We start from the raw sequence: 16,082 nt of genomic DNA on the forward strand, positions 1-16,082 counted from the left end.
CCCTGGCTGGCCGGGCAGCGGGAGCTGGGCGGGTTGGGAGAGCCTGGAGGCTCCTCCACCAGGGATGGAGAGCCTGACACATCTGTTCACGTCCTGAGGCCCACACCCAGATGGGAGGCAGGACTGGGGGGAATGCCTGATCCCTCTCCCCCAGCCAATCCCCAAGAGCCAGAACCCGGCCATGACCTCCGCTGAGGAAGCCGTTTATTTGATGGGGAAGGGACTCGAGAAGCAGGTGTGTTCCTGCCGGGCAGCGGGAGGCACACGTGGACGTTGTACAGTCTCGAGGGCTGCCCCTCTTCTCACAGGCAAAGTCCTGCAGCAGGGTCAGAGGTCATCAAAATCGACACCACTGGCTGGTTTCTTACTGGGAGAGAAGAGGGGGTGACATTAGGGCATTATAAGGGGAAGGGCAGGGTCCAGGGCTAGACCCTGAGCACAGGAGGGAGGGGCAGTGGGTGGGCACCTTTTGAAGCCAGGGTTGATGAGGGACTCTCCGGGACACCGCCTCTTGGCCCCAGGTCCAGGACAGCCTCTCTGAGAATCTGGGTCTAGGAAAAGCAAGGTGTGTGCGTAGGGGTGTCCTGAATGCAGCAGGAAAGATCCCAGGGCCACAACCCCCTCTCCACGTAGATAGAGCCTCTCTCTGGAGCTTGAGGCTTGTTCTGGGGAAACTGAGTCACAGAGGAATGAGCCCAGCCCCAACCCAAGGGAGAGGTGAGAGGCCTTACCTGGTAAGAACTGCTGAGGCCCCACTGGCCAAGGGCTCTTCTTGGGGCTGGCGGCTATCTCCTCGGCAGCTGGGGGGGAAAGCCAGGACTGGAGGCAGGAGCGAGGGGGTCCCCCGGTGAGGCTGCGGGGCGCCCGCCCCACCCCTACCTGCCAGCCGCCGCTCCAGGCTGCACACGCGCTCGGCCAGGCTCAGCGTCAGCGCCTGCAGCCTGGAGGCTGCCTCCGGGCCCGGCACTTTGGGGAGCTCAAACTCCAGGGCGGGGGGCCCCGCGGACAGGGTCAGGGAGGCGCCGGCCTCCTGCACAGTGACAGTCACAGGCTGCTGCTCGGGGGCTGCCCTGGGGACAGAGGGGCGCTGAGCGCCCGGCCAGGCCCGCCGCCTCCCGCCCTGCCCGCCCGCCCGGGGCTCACCTGCACCGGGGAGCGACGTCCCCCGCCGCACCCAGGCCGAGACGGGCTTTCTGCAGGCACGCGGCGCGTCACCCCTAGAGGCACCCGCGACACCCCAAACCTGCCCGACCCAGAGCCGCCCCGGACCCCACGCCCATCCTGGGACGACAGCCCGGGAAGGGGGCCCGGGCGCCTCTGGGGAACCCACGCCGCCCCTTCCAGCCCACGGTGGTCCGCGCCGTCCCGCCCGGGGCCCCGTTACCCACGAGGGCGGCCAGCGCGGCGGGCGCGCAGCGGGAGCTCCAGAGCGCGGCGCCGTCCGTGACGCTGCGGGGAGGGGCTGTCAGCCGCCGCCCGCGCCCCCGCCCCGCGCCCGCCCCGCGCCCCCGCCGCTCACCAGAGGCTGGGGCCGCCCGGGCCCTCGGCGCCATCGCCCGCCTCCTCGCAGTAGCACACGAAGCGCGGGGCCGCGGGGCCCGGCGGCAGCAGGCACAGCGGCGCCCACGGCGGCGGCGACATCGGCGGCGGGCCCAGGGCGCCTGCGCGGGGCCTGCGCCGGGGGCGGGGCCTGGGGGGGCGGGGCCTGGCCCGGAAGACCTCAGAGCCGCGCAGGGCGTCGGGCGGAGCTACCTGGGCGGTGCTCCGCGTGGGGCGGGGCGTGGGCGGGGCTTAGCGCGGGGCGGGGCTTGGCGCGCGGGGCGGGGCTCCCCGGGCGGCCCGAGCGGGGGCTGCAGTGCGGTCGGGGCTCCAGCCCTCGCTCCTCCTGGGGGCCTCTTTGGGCCCCGCTGCCCTGCGCGCCTGCCACCGCGTGCGCCCCGGCTCCCTCCTTCCCGCGCGGACCCTGCCCCGGGCCTCGCTGGTCCCAGCGGCCCCCCGGCCTCCGCGCCCGCCTCGCCCCCGCGGAGACTGTCTCACCCCGTCTGTACGTGCGGACGCAAAGCTTCCTAACGCTGAACCGCTCCGAACCCAAAAGTGAATAAAGTGCGGTAACCGGGCGAGAGCCTCCTTCCTTCGCTCTCTCCTCCGCGCCTCTCCCGCCACCTGGGCCAGCAGGTCGGGCCTCTGACCGCCTCGAGACATCAGAGCCTGTGGCTCTACGACGGCAGATAAACCCGGGAGACCTGAGGCAGGCGGTGCCCGTGCCGCTGGGCTGGAGGAAGGGCAGGGCAGGCGGGGCACCCAGGGTAGGGGTCCCAGGAGAGGGGCAGCTGCTGCAGAAGCCCCACGGCGGGCACACAGCTCTGCTCAAGGCTTTGCAAGGCGGCAGGGTGCCCACGCGGTGGCCCAGGGAGCGAGCCGGGGTGTGCAGGCCAGGCTGGCGCGGCCTTCCTTTGCCTTCAGCCCGGCCAGGCTCCTCCCACTTTCCCCGGGTCACGACCTTCAGCCTCCCCGAGGCTCCTGCCTCAGGGCCTTTTCACAGGCTGTTGTGTCCGCCCTGGGCCCTCTCCCCCGACTCATGCACTTCCTTCAGGTCTTTACTCAAGAGTCACCTTCTCAGCGAGGCCTTCCCTTGTCATTTTATATAAAACGTCAGCACCCTGCCCAACTTCTCATGTCCTGCGTTATTCCCCCTCCCACATGTCACTATTAAAGGACGTCCTGGTTTATTTATTGTGGCAGCAGCTTCTAAAATCGCCCCCAGCTATCCCACCCTTTATTTTTTTTCATTTTATTTTTATTTTTTATTTTATTTTTTAATCTTCTTCACCCAAGGATATTTTTCCTTTGCTTTTCAGAGAGAGTGGACGGGTTAGAGAGGGAGAGAGACAGACATCGATGTGAGAGAGACACATCGACTGGTTGTCTCATGCACGAGCCCCGACTGGAGCTGGGGTCGACCTGCAACTGAGGTACGTGCCCGTGGCTGGAATCGAACCCAGGACCCTTCAGTCCTCAGGCCGATGCTCTCACCACTGAGCCACACCAGCCAGGGCTCCTCATCCTCTGTTCCCGCCTTTGTGGATCCCTCCCCCGAGTGTGGGCTGCGTTGAGCAACATGCTTCTGAAAACCAACAGAATGTGGCAGAAGGGAGGGGCAGTCACTGCTTTCTCCTCTTGAATTGCTCCCCCTGACCAAAGGCAGCCCTGTGGGAGACACCCATAGGACAAAGGACCAAGACCTGCCAACAAGCAGTGAGGGACAGGGCACAGCCCCTTCCCAGCTGAACCTCGCTGGGCCAACAGTTTGACTGCATTCGGCCTCACGGGGCGTCTGGTGCCAGGAAGCCCAGGTCACCGGGCCGGCTCCTCATTTCCCGGGACCCCAAGCACCAGACCCAGACTCCTGACCCCAGAAACTGGGAGATAACATACGCTTGTTGCTTGAAGCTGCCAAGTTTTGGGGTAATTTGTGTTTCATCAGTAGAAGACTAACACACTTATTTGTCCTGTGTATTGCCTGGTCCTGTGCCCTCCACGCTTACACCCCCCAGAGGGATGGGGCAGGAGCAGGGGGCTCTCCCATCCCCATACGAGCGGAGCCCGGATCGGAGAAGGTGTACTCAGGGCTGGGCTGCCCCTGGCCCTCCAGCTGTTCTGGGTACAAGGCAGCCAGGCCCTTGGGACCTAGATGGGGAGACACAGTGGGGAGAGGGCTTCTTGAGAAGAGGACACCTGCCCACCTGGGTGGCATCGAAGTTGGCCTGGATGGGGACCTGGGCCTGGCCTGGGGACACCCTGAACAGGACAAAGATGGAGCATGGCAGAGGACGGTTCTGGCAACTGCACAGGCCCTTGGGCTCTGGAGCAGGGCCCTTATGTCCAGGAGATGCCCTGGGGCAGCTGGCCTGTGGCCTGAACAGACCCACCGAGAGAGGTTCGAGGTGGGATTTCGCCCGGCAGCAAGTGCCCCATCTCTAGTGTTTCCTCCTGGGGAGGTGGCCTGATGCCCTGAGGCAGGGGAAGGGGCTGTCCTGTCCTGTCCTCTGGGATGTTGGCACCCAGCCTTCTGCTCAGGCATAGCCCCCAGTTCCCCTCCTCCAAGAAGCCCTCCCAGAAGCTCTCCCTCACCTCTGAGCCTCACAACCCTTAGTGCCTCTGCAGGGCCTGACTGAGGTCTGCCCAGCTGGGGCCTGGTGGGCAGGCTGCAGTGGTCCTGCACATTGTGAGCAAGGGAGGCCCAGGACAGGGGCTTGGACATGGCCACCCCAGCCAGGAGCCTGGGGGTAGCAAGAGGTGAGGGGCAGGGCTGGGTGGGAGACCACACCCCCGGAGGGGTTAGATTTGGTGCCAGGGGCCTGCAAATAGGCAGGGCTGTGTGCTCTCGAGGCCCAGGTCAGAGGCCAGGGGATGTGGGTGCTCAGGTAGCCAGAGGAGATGTGAGGGTGGCTGGTCTCCAGCCCACTTGGTCAGTCTGTCCCTGAGGGGGTGGGGGTGGGGCAGCCACCTTCTTCCTGGTCCCTGGAAAACCTTATCGCTGCCCAATCCCAGTGTGCTAATCCTGCCTTCGAAACTGCCCCGACCGAGCTCCCCTGGGCCTGGGCCTTGGGTCAGGTTGCAGCTGGAGAGCGTGTCCCCTTCGCTGTCCTGACTTCTGATGCCTACCTCCCCTACCCCACCTGTCCTCCAGGATGCCCTGCAGAACAGAGAGGGGTGGAGAGACTGAGGTCCAGAGTGAGGGGGGTGGTGAGTGGAGGTGGTCAGGACCCCAGGGAGTCTGCCAGAGCAGGCCTGGGGCGGTGACGGATGACCGACTACAGGACAGACAGACAGGAGCCAGTCTGCTGACTTCTGGACTTTATTCTCAGAGGCAGCAGAAAGCCGAGGGGCAGCAGTGGTGGCCAGCGGAGCCAGGACTAGGGCCTCAGGGACCTTGGATGAGAGCGGAGCAGGGCAGGATGGCCAGGTCCTCAGAGCCGGGGCCGAGAGCAGGACCTGCAGGTGGAGCAGGCAACGCGGCCCCTCGCTGTCCCGGGCTCTGCAGACTGCCCAGGGGTCCAGGCAGCAGCAGAGTGGACGCCCTGCCCACCCAGGACCTCGCCCCTGACATTTCTCAGCAAAGGGCACCGCTTCCTCTGACCTCCCCACCAGCTCCCGTCCCAGCCTCCAGCTCCTCCTACCCAGCAGCCTCGCTGGACCCCAAGTGGACCGGCCCCTCTCTGCCTGGGACCTCCCCTGCCCAGCCGGGTGGGGACCGCTGGGTGAGGCCGGCTCACAGCCCACTCACCTACTGGTGCTCCTCCAGGCACTTATCTGCCAAGAAAGAAGCAGGGGAGGGGGAATGGTCAGCACTCTGGGTCAGGGCCACTTCCCCCACCTGGCAGCCTGTTTCCCCCCCCTGCAGCCCTGGGGAGTTGGTTGATCCCCAAAACTACTACTCCATCACTCCCACCCCTCCCCCAGACCCTGCTCCTACAGACAGAAGGGGTTCTGTCCCCACCTGTCTCAGAGCAGGTTTCCTGACCCCCCAAGGCCACGGTGCTGAGGCCTCGGGGAGCCCTTGTCAGAGCCCCAATGTGCTGCTGCCTGCGTGCCCACGTTCTCATGGGCGCCTTCTTCACCCAGGCTCCATTTCTAGTGCCTGCCCCCACTAGGCTGGGGACCCCTGTATCCTGGGGGCTGACCCGGGACCTGGCACACACGTTGGGTGCCTGGTGAGTCCGGGGAGGGGGGTTTCCTAGAGAAGGAGGATCTTCCCTGCCCCCCCCCACTCAGAGGCTGCGGGCCAAGGTCCTGGGGTGAGGACCGACTGCCCCGCTCTGGAGGCCATGTTGCTGCTCAGTGGGCGGCCTGGCCAGATGAACTCCGACCCTCAGCCTCCCCTGAACCAGGAGACTGCCTGCCTCTAGCCAGACCTTAACCCCTTCCCAGCGGATTGGCAGCCCCTCACCGGGTTTTGGCAGGAAGGCGATGCTGTCCTCTGTGAAGCCCTGGGCCTTGGCGAAGGTGATGAATTTGTTCCTCAGTTCAGCCGCTGGGGTCGGGGTACGGCCTGGACAGGAGGGAAACGGGGGGACATCTCGGCTCTGCCTCTCCACAGCTCGTGGGGCCCTCCCCATGCCCCTCCAGGGCCGGCCTGAGGCCAGGCTGGGGGCCCTGGCGGGAGAGGGGGTGGCACCTACTGTAGAGCGTGGCCAAGTGGAAGTCCTGGCTGTGGTTGCCGCTGGTGTAGAGCAGGGCGTAGGCTTCATAGTCCGTCTCCACCACCCGCACGCTCATCGTGGTGCCCCAGTCTGGGAACCCAGAAGGCGACCACAGTGGGTGACCCTGCCCCCAAACCCCTGGCCTTGGGAGGGCCGGGGTGCTCCCTCTCTGCCTTCCCGCCCCTCCCAACTCTGGCAGGTGGCCAGGCCCCTGCTTGCCGACTGCACAGCCTGGAAACTGCCGGGGGGTCGGGTGTTCCCCAACCAGAAGTCCCAGGGGGCCAGGCTCAGAAAACGAGGGAGTCCTGGTGCAGCCACCAAGATTTCCCAGTGGGGAAGCCACCCTATGGGGGAGTGGGGGGCCCCATGTGTGCGGGGAGGGGCGGGGTGGCTGTGAGTGCCCTGCGGGCCCAGCAGGGAGGGGGCAGCGAAGGTCTGGGGACATTGCACCCGGGGCAGGGAGGGGCCTGCAGGACGTGGCCCCCGAGCGGACCGCTGGTCCCCTGCAGCTGAGCGTGTGGAGAGGCCCCTCGGGGTCCACCCAGCGTCACCCACAGCAGGTGTCACCCGGGGGGCGCCCCACTCACGGAGGCTCGTGTAGTTGTAGAAGCCGGGGGCGTCCAGGGGCCGCAGCAGCTGAGTGTGGCGCTCACACTGGCCTTTCCTGTGGGCAGACCTCGGGGTCAGGGTGGAGCCCGGGGCGCCCCAGACGCCGCGCGGGGCCCGCGTCGCACCTGAGTAAGGTGGTGGTGAGGTTGAGCGCGCCGTCCTCGCCCGGGGCGCGCGCGACCACCGACGTGCACATGACCATGGTCGCTTTCTTCTCGCGGAACCAGCTGGAGTTGGAGGCGAAGGCCGCGGTGAACCAGCGCCCCAGGAACTGCGGGAAAGCGCCCCGCGCCGTCAGCCGGGCCCCTCCGCGCGGCCGGGCGCCCCGTCCAGCGGCCCCGCGGCCCCTCCCGCCTCCTCCGCGCCGCGCTCCCCGGCCCCGCTCGTCGGCGGAGCGGGCGGCAGAGGGCGCGCCGGCCGCCCCTGGAGAGGTTGGGGCGCCTTCCGTGCGCCCCAGGGCGCGGGCGACGCTCGGGGAAGGGGCAGGGGCGCAGCCCCGGAGCGTGCGCCCCGCGCGCCGGCCCCCGCGCGCCCGGTTGTCCGTGGCCGTCCCGTGCGCCGTCCCCTTGCCCATTTCCAGGGCACCCCCGTGCGCCATCGCCGTGCCATCTGCGTGCTCCCGGCGGGGCCGTGTCCCCGGCTCCATCCCGGGACCCAGGTGTGGAACGTGTGCTGTTTCCTCGCGGCGTGGGGGTGACCACTCGGGTCTTAGGCGCACAGGGGGCCTGCAGGTACCAGGCGCACGCCCAGGGACACACGTGCTCCCCTGCCGTGGGGGGTTGCCGTCCTCCGGGGCAGCCTTTGCGGGTCAGCCCGCTCCTCCTGCCCAGCTACCCGCTTCCCAGGGAGACAAGTCCTGGGCAGACAGCACCCCGTCCTCTGACAGAGCCCTGTTCCGCCTTGGGGACCGCCTCACCTTGTCCAGTTGGAAGTTGGGCTGCAGGGAGACCTGGGCCTCCACCGGGGTCTGCTGGACCCCCAGGACCCCCACCAGGACCAGCCCCACCCATAGCTTGTGCAAAGCTGCCATTCTCCTGGAGCTGAGCAGGAGTCCGAGGCCAGGTGCCAGGAGCGTGGGCAGAGTGACTGAGGCAGGCAGGATCAGCGGAAGCCGCTGGGGAGACCCCTATTTATGGGCCTGGCTGGGCCTCCACCCAGGGCCCAAGGACAGCCCACTGGAGGCTCGTGATGCAGAGATGGGGAGGGTATGGTGCCAATCGCAGCTGTAGCCTCGCCCCCCTCCCGCGGGCAGGCTACTTATGTAAGAGGCTCTAATCTGCACAGGCTGGGCCTTGCCGCGGGGAGCTGAGTTGGGGGGGGCAGGCAGAGGCCCCTCGGGGCTGGTCCATTTTCCAGAGCCAAAGCTGGACTGGCAGCCAGATGGGGGCAGGGGACACGGCCTTGCCTCTGCCCCGCCACTGGGGCCTCTGGCCACTTCTCACCTGAGGCTAGGACACCCCTCATAAGTCCTGTCACCATTCTCTCTCCCAGCCTGGGGACCCCGGGAGGGGACCTCAAGCCCTGTTTGTATTGTATGAGTTTGGTCCTGAAAGGCCAGCCAGCCTGTGCAGAGATGGGAAACTGGGGCTCAGGTACAGATACCAGGTCTGCTGGTGGAGCAGAGCCTGAGGGCCGTGCGTGGGCACAGTTTCCCACAGCCACCCCTGGGCTCTGGCTGGCGGCCCCTGGGCGCCCTTCTCAGCCTTGGGCACAGACCCCTCCCTTTGAGTGTTACCAGCTGCACTGTCCTGCCCACGAGTCTGGTCCAGTGGGACTCAGGCTGGTCCTGTTACTGGGGGACACCGAGCCTGGGACCATTCACAGCTGTGGAGTCTCCCCCAGCAGGGGACCTGAGGAAACCTGCCCACCTTACAGAGAGTGCCGCCTCATGCAGAGGCCTCCTTGGGTTGGTGGGCTTTTTCCTGGCTCTTCAAATTTGGCAAGTGTCACCTGTTTCTCTGCCCTTGTCAGAGGCCACTCGGGCAGCCGGGGGCCAGGGGCTGCTTAGCACAAGGCTGAGTGAAGTCAACAGCTCTGACCAATCATGGATGGGCTGGGTGTGAGCATCTGGGCGGTGGTCAGCTTGGGCTCTGACCCTGGGGTGGGGGACCGAGGCTGGGGAAGGAGTTCCCATGTGTGGTGCAGACAGAAGGGCTGTGGCTGTGGCTGGAGGGAGACAGGGGTTGGTCATCCCCAGACACAGGCCAGCCCATTGGGGGGGGGGGGGTGCAGGCTCCTGTCCCAGGGCCTGGCACCTTCTGCCCAGAAGCTGGATTCTTGGCAGCCCTGGCTCTGGTCTTGGAATGGCCCCAAGACTGTCCAGAAATGGTCAAGGGGGAGGTGTGGGATCAGGACAGCTCCCTGAAGAGGACCAGTGTGGGCATTGCCACCTACCTACTGGGGGTAGGAAGGTGGGCACCAGGCCTACAGGGGTCCTGGTGATGTTGGGCCACCTGCACTTCAGCCCCCATGGGCTTCCTGGCCCTGGCTGGGACCTAGTGTAGGGCCCATGCCAGTGGCCGAACGTGTCCGGGTGGGACTGGGCACCTTTTGGGGCTGTGCAAGATGGCAGCCAGGGTTAGGGGTGGGGGCCTCCCCAGAGCCCCTTGTTCATCGGCAGATGCGGGGGGGCCTGAACTTTGTTCCCCTGCTTTCTGCTCTGAACCCAGCCCTGTGGGTGGTCAGGAGTCTGAGCTGAGCAACCTCCTGCTCAGCCCCACTCGGGGTGTGGTACATGCCGGACGTTGGGGGTGGCGTGGCCCCCCCGCTGCCGCTGAGAGCAGGGATTCTGGGTCCTGGTGCTGCCCCTGTTCTCACAGGGACGGGGCAGGTGGGTGGCTAAGGATGGGTGTTTTTAGCTCAGGGGAACAGGACGCCTGCTCCCAGCCTGTGAGCCAGAAGCTGGCCTCTGAGGAGCCCCACGTAGAGCCCGGTGCAGGGAGAGAACCCCAAGAGGCTGACCTAGGAGTACCCCTAGGGCAGCCCAAGCTGGGCATGTGCGCTGAGCTCAGCGGCCAAGCAGAGCTGAGGCTGCAGTTTCCCTGGAACAGCATCGCCTGGGGAGGGCTGGGGCAGGAAGGCAGCCACACCGCCTGCCGCTCTGGACACTGGGATGCAAGGAGTTGGCCTTGAGAGGTCATCCAGACCAACCCCCTGAGACCAGCCCCTGCCTCTGGCCAGGAGGCTGGAAATAAGCCCTGGGAGGTGGGGAGAAAGTAACAGGTCCCGGCCCCATGCGGCTTCTCGCCGAGAGGATTTGCCCTCCGGGGCCCAAAGCTGTCTCTCTACCTGGTGGCCTCTTGCTGACCTGTGGAGGGCCTGCTGGCCTTGGATGGGACACACAGCATGTTTGTGTAGAATCCTAGGAACTGCCCTGGCCGGTTTGGCTCACTGGTTAGAGCTGTGGCCCGAGGACTGAAGGGTCCCTGGTTTGATCCCCGTGGAGGGTGGCAGGTTCTTCCCTGGGTGTGTGCGGGAGGCAGACAATCGATGTGTTTCTTTCACATCAATGTTTCTCTCTCTTTCCTTTCCACTCTCTGAAAAGCAATGGAAAAAATATCCTCGGGTAAGGATTTAAAAAACACTAACTTCAAAAGATACAGACTCCAGCCCGGCCGGTGTGGCTCAGCGGTTGAGCATCGGCCTAGGATCCTGGAGATAGAGGTTCGATTCCCGGTCGGGGCACAGGCCCGGGTTGCGGGCTCGATCCCCCGTCGGGGGCGTGCAGGAGGCAGCCGGTCAGTGACTCTCATTACTGATGTTTCTCTCTCTCTTCCTCTCCCTGCCTCTCTCTGAAATCAATAAAGATGTATTAACAACAACAAAAATACAGACTCCGGCCCTCAGGCCGTCCAGCCCTTGCTGGCCTTCAACCATAAAGCCAAGATGACTTAGGACCAGGGTGACGCACACTGCATCGCTTGACCAATGTCCAGATCCTTATCGGAATGTACTGTGCTGGCCTGGCCTGAAGGTTCAGAACGTTTCAACCCCCTCCCCTTAATCGCTTTGTCTGCTTCCCTCTCTCGTAAAAACCCACGCCCGGCCCTGGCTGCTGAGGCTCAGCAGGTCGGGTGATGTCCTGAGTACAGCTTCCCAGCCGGGGCGTGCAGGGGCCGCTGATCGGTGTTACCCTCTCACATTGACATTTCTCTCTCCCTTTCCCTTCCTCTCTCTCTAAAAATCTTTAAAAATAAAACAAAAACCCATCCATGCCAGTGTCCAATTGCTAAGATGGTTTTGGGGCAGAGTCCCCATGATTTCAGAGAGAGACAGACAGACAGACAGACAGAAACAGCAGTGATGAGAGTCATTAATCGGCTGCCTCCTGCACGCCCCCTGCTGGGAATTGAGCCCACAACCTGGGCACGTGCCCTGGCCAGGAATCGAACCCTGACCTCCTGGTTCATAGGTCGACGCTCAACCACTGAGCCAAGCTGGCTGGGCAAGGCTGCTGGCTCTTGAATAAACATCATTCCTTACACCAGCACCTGCCTCTCGAGTGTTGGAGTTCGAAGTGGCAGTGGCCAAACCTGGGTTCAGTTTAGCAGGACCGGTCCAGCTCTGTGGTCCTGAGAGCCCGGGCCAGGCCAGGAGGGTGCCCAGCCTGCAGGGGGTGGGCGCCAGAGGGTTAAGTGAGGATCCACACCACCTGGACCTGGACCCGGGTGCTCTGGAAGCCACTGTCCACCCCATGGGTCATCTGGTGTTTATTCAGGCTCTTCCTGGTACCAAGTGTTTATTTCTGATGGGGGAGGGGTATGGGGACAGATGTGGCTTTAGGGACCCGGCATAAGCAAGGCCAAGACAGGCAGTGAGGACGGGGCCAGCCAGGGCCAGGCCAGTGGCGACAGCTGTGCCTGGACTTGGCCTGGCCCTGGGGGAGGGATGCAAGAGGCTTACTCAGCCCCAGATGAGGCTGGACCAGAAGAAGGGCAGGGACAGGTGGGGAGGGGGACAGGGAGGTGGGCAGGAGCAGGGCCTCACTGCCCAGGCTGGGCCGGCCCCCTGCAGCCTGGCTCCCTCAGCCGGGCTCCATCCTGCTGGCCACAGCTGGCCCCTCAGCCCTCAGGGGCCTGGGCATCAGGCAGGGCTGCTGTGGGTGCAGCCGAGGGTCTGGGTGGGCTCCTGGTAGGAGGAATTCAGGAAAAGGTGCTGTGGGCTCCCGGCAATGGGCTCAGGGCCTGCGGGCGGCTGTCCTGCCTGGGCCTGGCTGGACACAGGAGAAGAGCTTTGCCAGGAGGTGACAGGGGGTGGGGGTCACTTGGTGGCTCTGAGATTTGGCAAAGAATGAATCATCCCTCGAGGGGTGGCAGCTGCCAGGAGCTTGTAAATCTGAGTCTGTGAGGCAGCAGCCTCATGTGCTTCCTCTCAGGCCAGAAAGTGGGGTCCCTGAGGGTGAGGTTCTAGGGGTCCTTGGAGGTGCTGACTTTGCTGGGGCTCTGAAGACCCAGACCAGGGCGGGAGGGGTCCCTGGCCAGCCCAGCCCCAGGCTGTTCCAGGATCAGCGGTGCAGCCGGGGTGGGGGCAGCACCCACAGGCAGGAGGACAGGCCACAGTGCCTCCAGCGCTTATGAGCTGAGTGGATACCGTGGCTTCGATGTCACAGCCGCTTGTGATGGTGACAGCCCCACTGTAGGGGGCTGGCATTTCTCTGAACCCAGAGGGAGGGAGACCCTCAGGGCTGCCGGGCTGCAGGGCTGGTCCTTCCCTTCTCCCAGGCTCAGAACCAAGTCCAGGCCAGTCCCCATCCCCTATTAGGTGTGGCCAGCAAACCCATTTCTGGGGACACACTGCATGCACACACCCATAAGTATGCATGCACATGCACACACCTGCACACCTGCACACACACCTATGGGGCATACACGCCTGCACAAGCACACACCTGCACTCACACAACTGTACGCACACACCTATGTGCACACATGCACTGGGCTCTTGCACATGGACACTCTGTCCTTCACAGACACCCGTACAGGGCTACTTGGGTTTGCGCTGAGTCTGGGGGATCAAGGGGGCTTCCTAAGGGGTCTGAGGGGGAGGCAGGGAAGTGTTCTGACATCCCTCAGCCCTTCCCCGGCCTCCCCTGACCAGCCCCTTCCCCTGGAACAGCCGCAGGCCCCCTTTCTCCCTCCACCCCCTCCTCCGCTCCCCCTCCTAGAAGCTGCTGTCTGTCTCTTTTTTACCAGCTCACAGGCTTTGCCCCCCCCCCCCCAGCCCCTGTCTCTCCTTCATGCTCACTCAAGGCTTTGTCTCCCTCCCCACCAGGTCGGTCACTCCACCTAGGTACCTGTTGAAGGGGTATGCAGTGGGTCCTCCCCCATCCAGATGGGGGAAATGTGGGGGTGGGGGTGTCCCTGCTTCATTGTGCCCCATCCCCAGAAATAAGCAGGCCTATCAGAGGTCAAGGCTCTGAGCATCTTTATCTGCAAAACCAGCCCTGGAAGGTGAGAAGCTGCAAGCTCACCCCATCCATGCCACCCCCAGACCACGCCCAGGCCACGCCCAGGCTATTCCCAGGACGCCCCCACTCTGTCCTGATCCCCAGTGGGCTCAGCCACAGCCGTGAGCTGTGCACAGACATGACCATCCCCATATGGTGCTAGGAGGGGCCTCTTGGGCATCCCTGCACCTGGAGCCACCCTGCCCACTCTGCCCTGGAGAAGGGCCAGGCCAGTGGATGCTGTTCTCAAGGGTCCCACTTGCGTGGCACCGTAGGACCTGGAGACACACTGGGCAGCACCCCCGGAACCCCTGAGGCCTCCCTGGGAGGTGAGATCCGAGGCAGGCCCCTGAGATGCAGATGGAGGTGGATGTGTGTGTGGAGGGGACCAGAGACAAGGCCAGTCGTGCCCCCTGAGTGGGGTCCGCTTCCAGAGACAACCCAGGCTTCCCCCAGCCTCCCCACCAGACGCAGAGGCAGCCTGTGCAGCTCAGCCCAGGCCTCCCAATGGGACAGAGCCAGGGGACCTCACTGAAGTGCACAGTTGCTTTGGGGGACATTTGCTGCCCAGAGTCTCAGAGTCCTGCCAACTGATAGGGTGGAAAATCCCAGCTCCCAGTTAAGCCGCACAAACCAAAGAAATAAGATAACTTCCTTCAAAACAAAATAGCTTTCTTTCTGCCAGAGCATTCCTCTCGGTACAGCAGCCCCAGGGAGCTCTCCGAAGATACACAGAGACACAGTGTCGCACAGCAGAGGCGTGGTGGTGCACACACCTGCGCGCACACGTGCACGTGTACATGCGTGTGCTTGTGTTTGTGCATGTATATGCGTGCACATGTGCGTGTGTGCATGTGTGTGCTTGCGTTTGTGCCGTGTGTGCATGTATATGCGTGCATGCGTGTGTGTGTGCACGAACACTGTGGAGACAATGTTTCAATGTCTCCGATCAGCCTGGGAAACTGTAGCTTCCTCACCAGGGAAGGGAGGTGGGTGGTCAGGGCCTCTGTTCCTGAGGTGCCCAGGCTGTTCTCTCCCCAGGCCGGTCCCACGGTGGCCAGAGCCCACGACTCCCCTCTCTGAGCCCCTCCCCTGCTGCCCACTCCCATTTCCAGTCTGCCTGGAGGACACCGGAGGTGGTCTCAGGATGGACGACTGGGGAGGAACGCCTGCCCACGCTCCTGCTGTTCGTCTTTGCAGACGGCCATGGGAGGTGGGTGTCCATCCCTGGGTCAGTGCGGGCACAGCTCTGCCCTCCAGGGAAATGATGGCACTGGGTACTCTGAGGCACTGGGGTGGGGAAGGCCCTGCCAGGGTCTGTCCCCTCCCGCCAGCTTCCCCACCAGGTCAGAGGCTGCAGAGGTGGGCAACGCGGTGGGGGACCCTCTTCCAGTCCAAGCGCAGCCCTGGAGGCTTCATCCAGCCAGAGTCCCTGGGAACCTGCCCCATGGTCCCCACCTGGGGGGCCCTGGCCACACAGCCCTGTGAGCCAGCGGGAGGCAGAGACCTACGCTGGACAAAGATCTGTCTTTTCCGCCCCAAACCCACTCTCCGCTGGAGGCTGTACCCAAGGCGAGGAGGCCTCCCAGGGAACGGGGCGGAGTGGCCTTGGGCCTGTGGGAGGAACAAAAGGCTACACGCTGTGCGATTCCAGATCAGGCCAAGCTCCTCTGTGGTGACAGGAACTCGATCTGTGGCTGCGGGGCAGTGTTGGAGGGGCTGCCTGCCAGGGCCCCCGGGAACCTTCTGGGCCGGGCCCTGCTGCTCTGACCCGGGCCGTGTTTACACAGGTGTCGGCGTCCGTCTGGGCTGAACTGTGGTCCGCCTTAGTGCTTGTCAAATACACTTCAACAGAGTTTGTATTTCAGAAGTGAAGGCTAAACAAGGACTTTTTAAAAGTATATAGGTTTTTATTGATTTCAGAGATTGGAAGGAAGAGGGAGAGAGAGAAACATTAATGATGAGAGAGTCACTGGTCGGCTGCCTCCTGCACGCCCCCTGCTGGGACTCGAGCCCACAACCCGGGCCTGTGCCCTGACCGGCAACCGAACCAACGCTCAACCACTGAACCACATCGGCCGGGCTAAGTAAGGACTTTTTGCAGAAAAATAAAACCGGAAGGAATTCATCCCAACAGCTTTGCACTTGAAAGAGACACTAGAGGGTGCTGTTTTCCCTGGAGAACGGATGGACCCTCCATCCAGCAGGGGCCGAGATGTGGGGCAGACCTTGGGGACCCCGGTCCTGCTCAACCCCGGCATGTCTGCTGGGGGGTAAGATCTACCCAGAAGCCAAATACAGGACAAACACAAGCACTCAGAGGCTGCAAGTGGAACTGTTGTACGTATGCATCATCCAGAGGACATGCAGCGTTAGGAGCCCCAGGATGAACTCACACCCTCCCGTCAACCTCAAAAAGAACAGTTGAAAATGTCAACAAACAAAGCAAGGTCCAAGGCGAGGTCTGCACACCCAGGTTCAGAGCCGTGTGATCACCGACAGCCGCCGGAGGGAGCAGCCCCGGTGTCCCCAGACGGGAGTGACAGATACACATGGCCGGCCTCTCCAGGCCGTGGAACACTATGCAGCCATGAAAAGGAAGGAGAGCCTGACACCTGCTACAGCGTGGATGCACCTCAAGGACATGATGCTGAGGGGAATGAATCAGACACGAAACAAATCCTGTGGGATCCCACTCACCCAAGGTTCTTGGAGGACTCAGATCCGCGGAGACAGGGCTGGGGGTGCAGGGGCTGGGGAGGGGGGGGTGAGTGTTTCTCGGGGGCAGAGTCAGTCTGAGAAGATGATAAAGTCCTGGAGATGAC

General features: G+C 63.9%; 2 protein-coding genes across 5 annotated transcripts; both read right to left on the reverse strand.

Annotated features, from left to right (window-relative positions):
* Positions 1-174: 174 nt before the first annotated feature.
* On the reverse strand, positions 175-1,649 carry PAXX (PAXX non-homologous end joining factor). 4 transcript variants are annotated; one of them, XM_087823278.1, is made up of 7 exons: positions 1,520-1,649; positions 1,389-1,449; positions 1,144-1,193; positions 880-1,070; positions 732-800; positions 467-551; positions 175-363 (listed from the first exon to the last, which is right to left on the reverse strand). In XM_087823278.1, the coding sequence occupies exons 1-7, from the start codon at positions 1,639-1,641 to the stop codon at positions 303-305; spliced, it is 639 nt and encodes a 212-aa protein (XP_087679404.1). In that variant the 5' UTR covers positions 1,642-1,649; the 3' UTR covers positions 175-302. The 4 variants fall into 4 exon arrangements, with proteins under 4 accessions (XP_087679404.1, XP_087679406.1, XP_087679405.1 ...); XM_087823280.1 differs by having other exon boundaries at positions 175-367; XM_087823279.1 differs by having other exon boundaries at positions 732-819.
* A 3,638-nt stretch (positions 1,650-5,287) lies between these two features.
* On the reverse strand, positions 5,288-7,842 carry PTGDS (prostaglandin D2 synthase). Its single transcript, XM_087823283.1, has 6 exons — positions 7,729-7,842; positions 6,938-7,083; positions 6,791-6,867; positions 6,183-6,293; positions 5,951-6,052; positions 5,288-5,313 (listed from the first exon to the last, which is right to left on the reverse strand). Exons 1-6 carry the CDS (start codon positions 7,840-7,842, stop codon positions 5,288-5,290), a joined length of 576 nt encoding a protein of 191 aa, XP_087679409.1.
* Positions 7,843-16,082: the final 8,240 nt, after the last annotated feature.

The sequence above is a fragment of the Miniopterus natalensis genome, chromosome 12 (genome assembly GCF_054644295.1).
Source record: "Miniopterus natalensis isolate mMinNat1 chromosome 12, mMinNat1.hap1, whole genome shotgun sequence".
Taxonomy (NCBI): Eukaryota; Metazoa; Chordata; class Mammalia; order Chiroptera; family Miniopteridae; genus Miniopterus; species Miniopterus natalensis.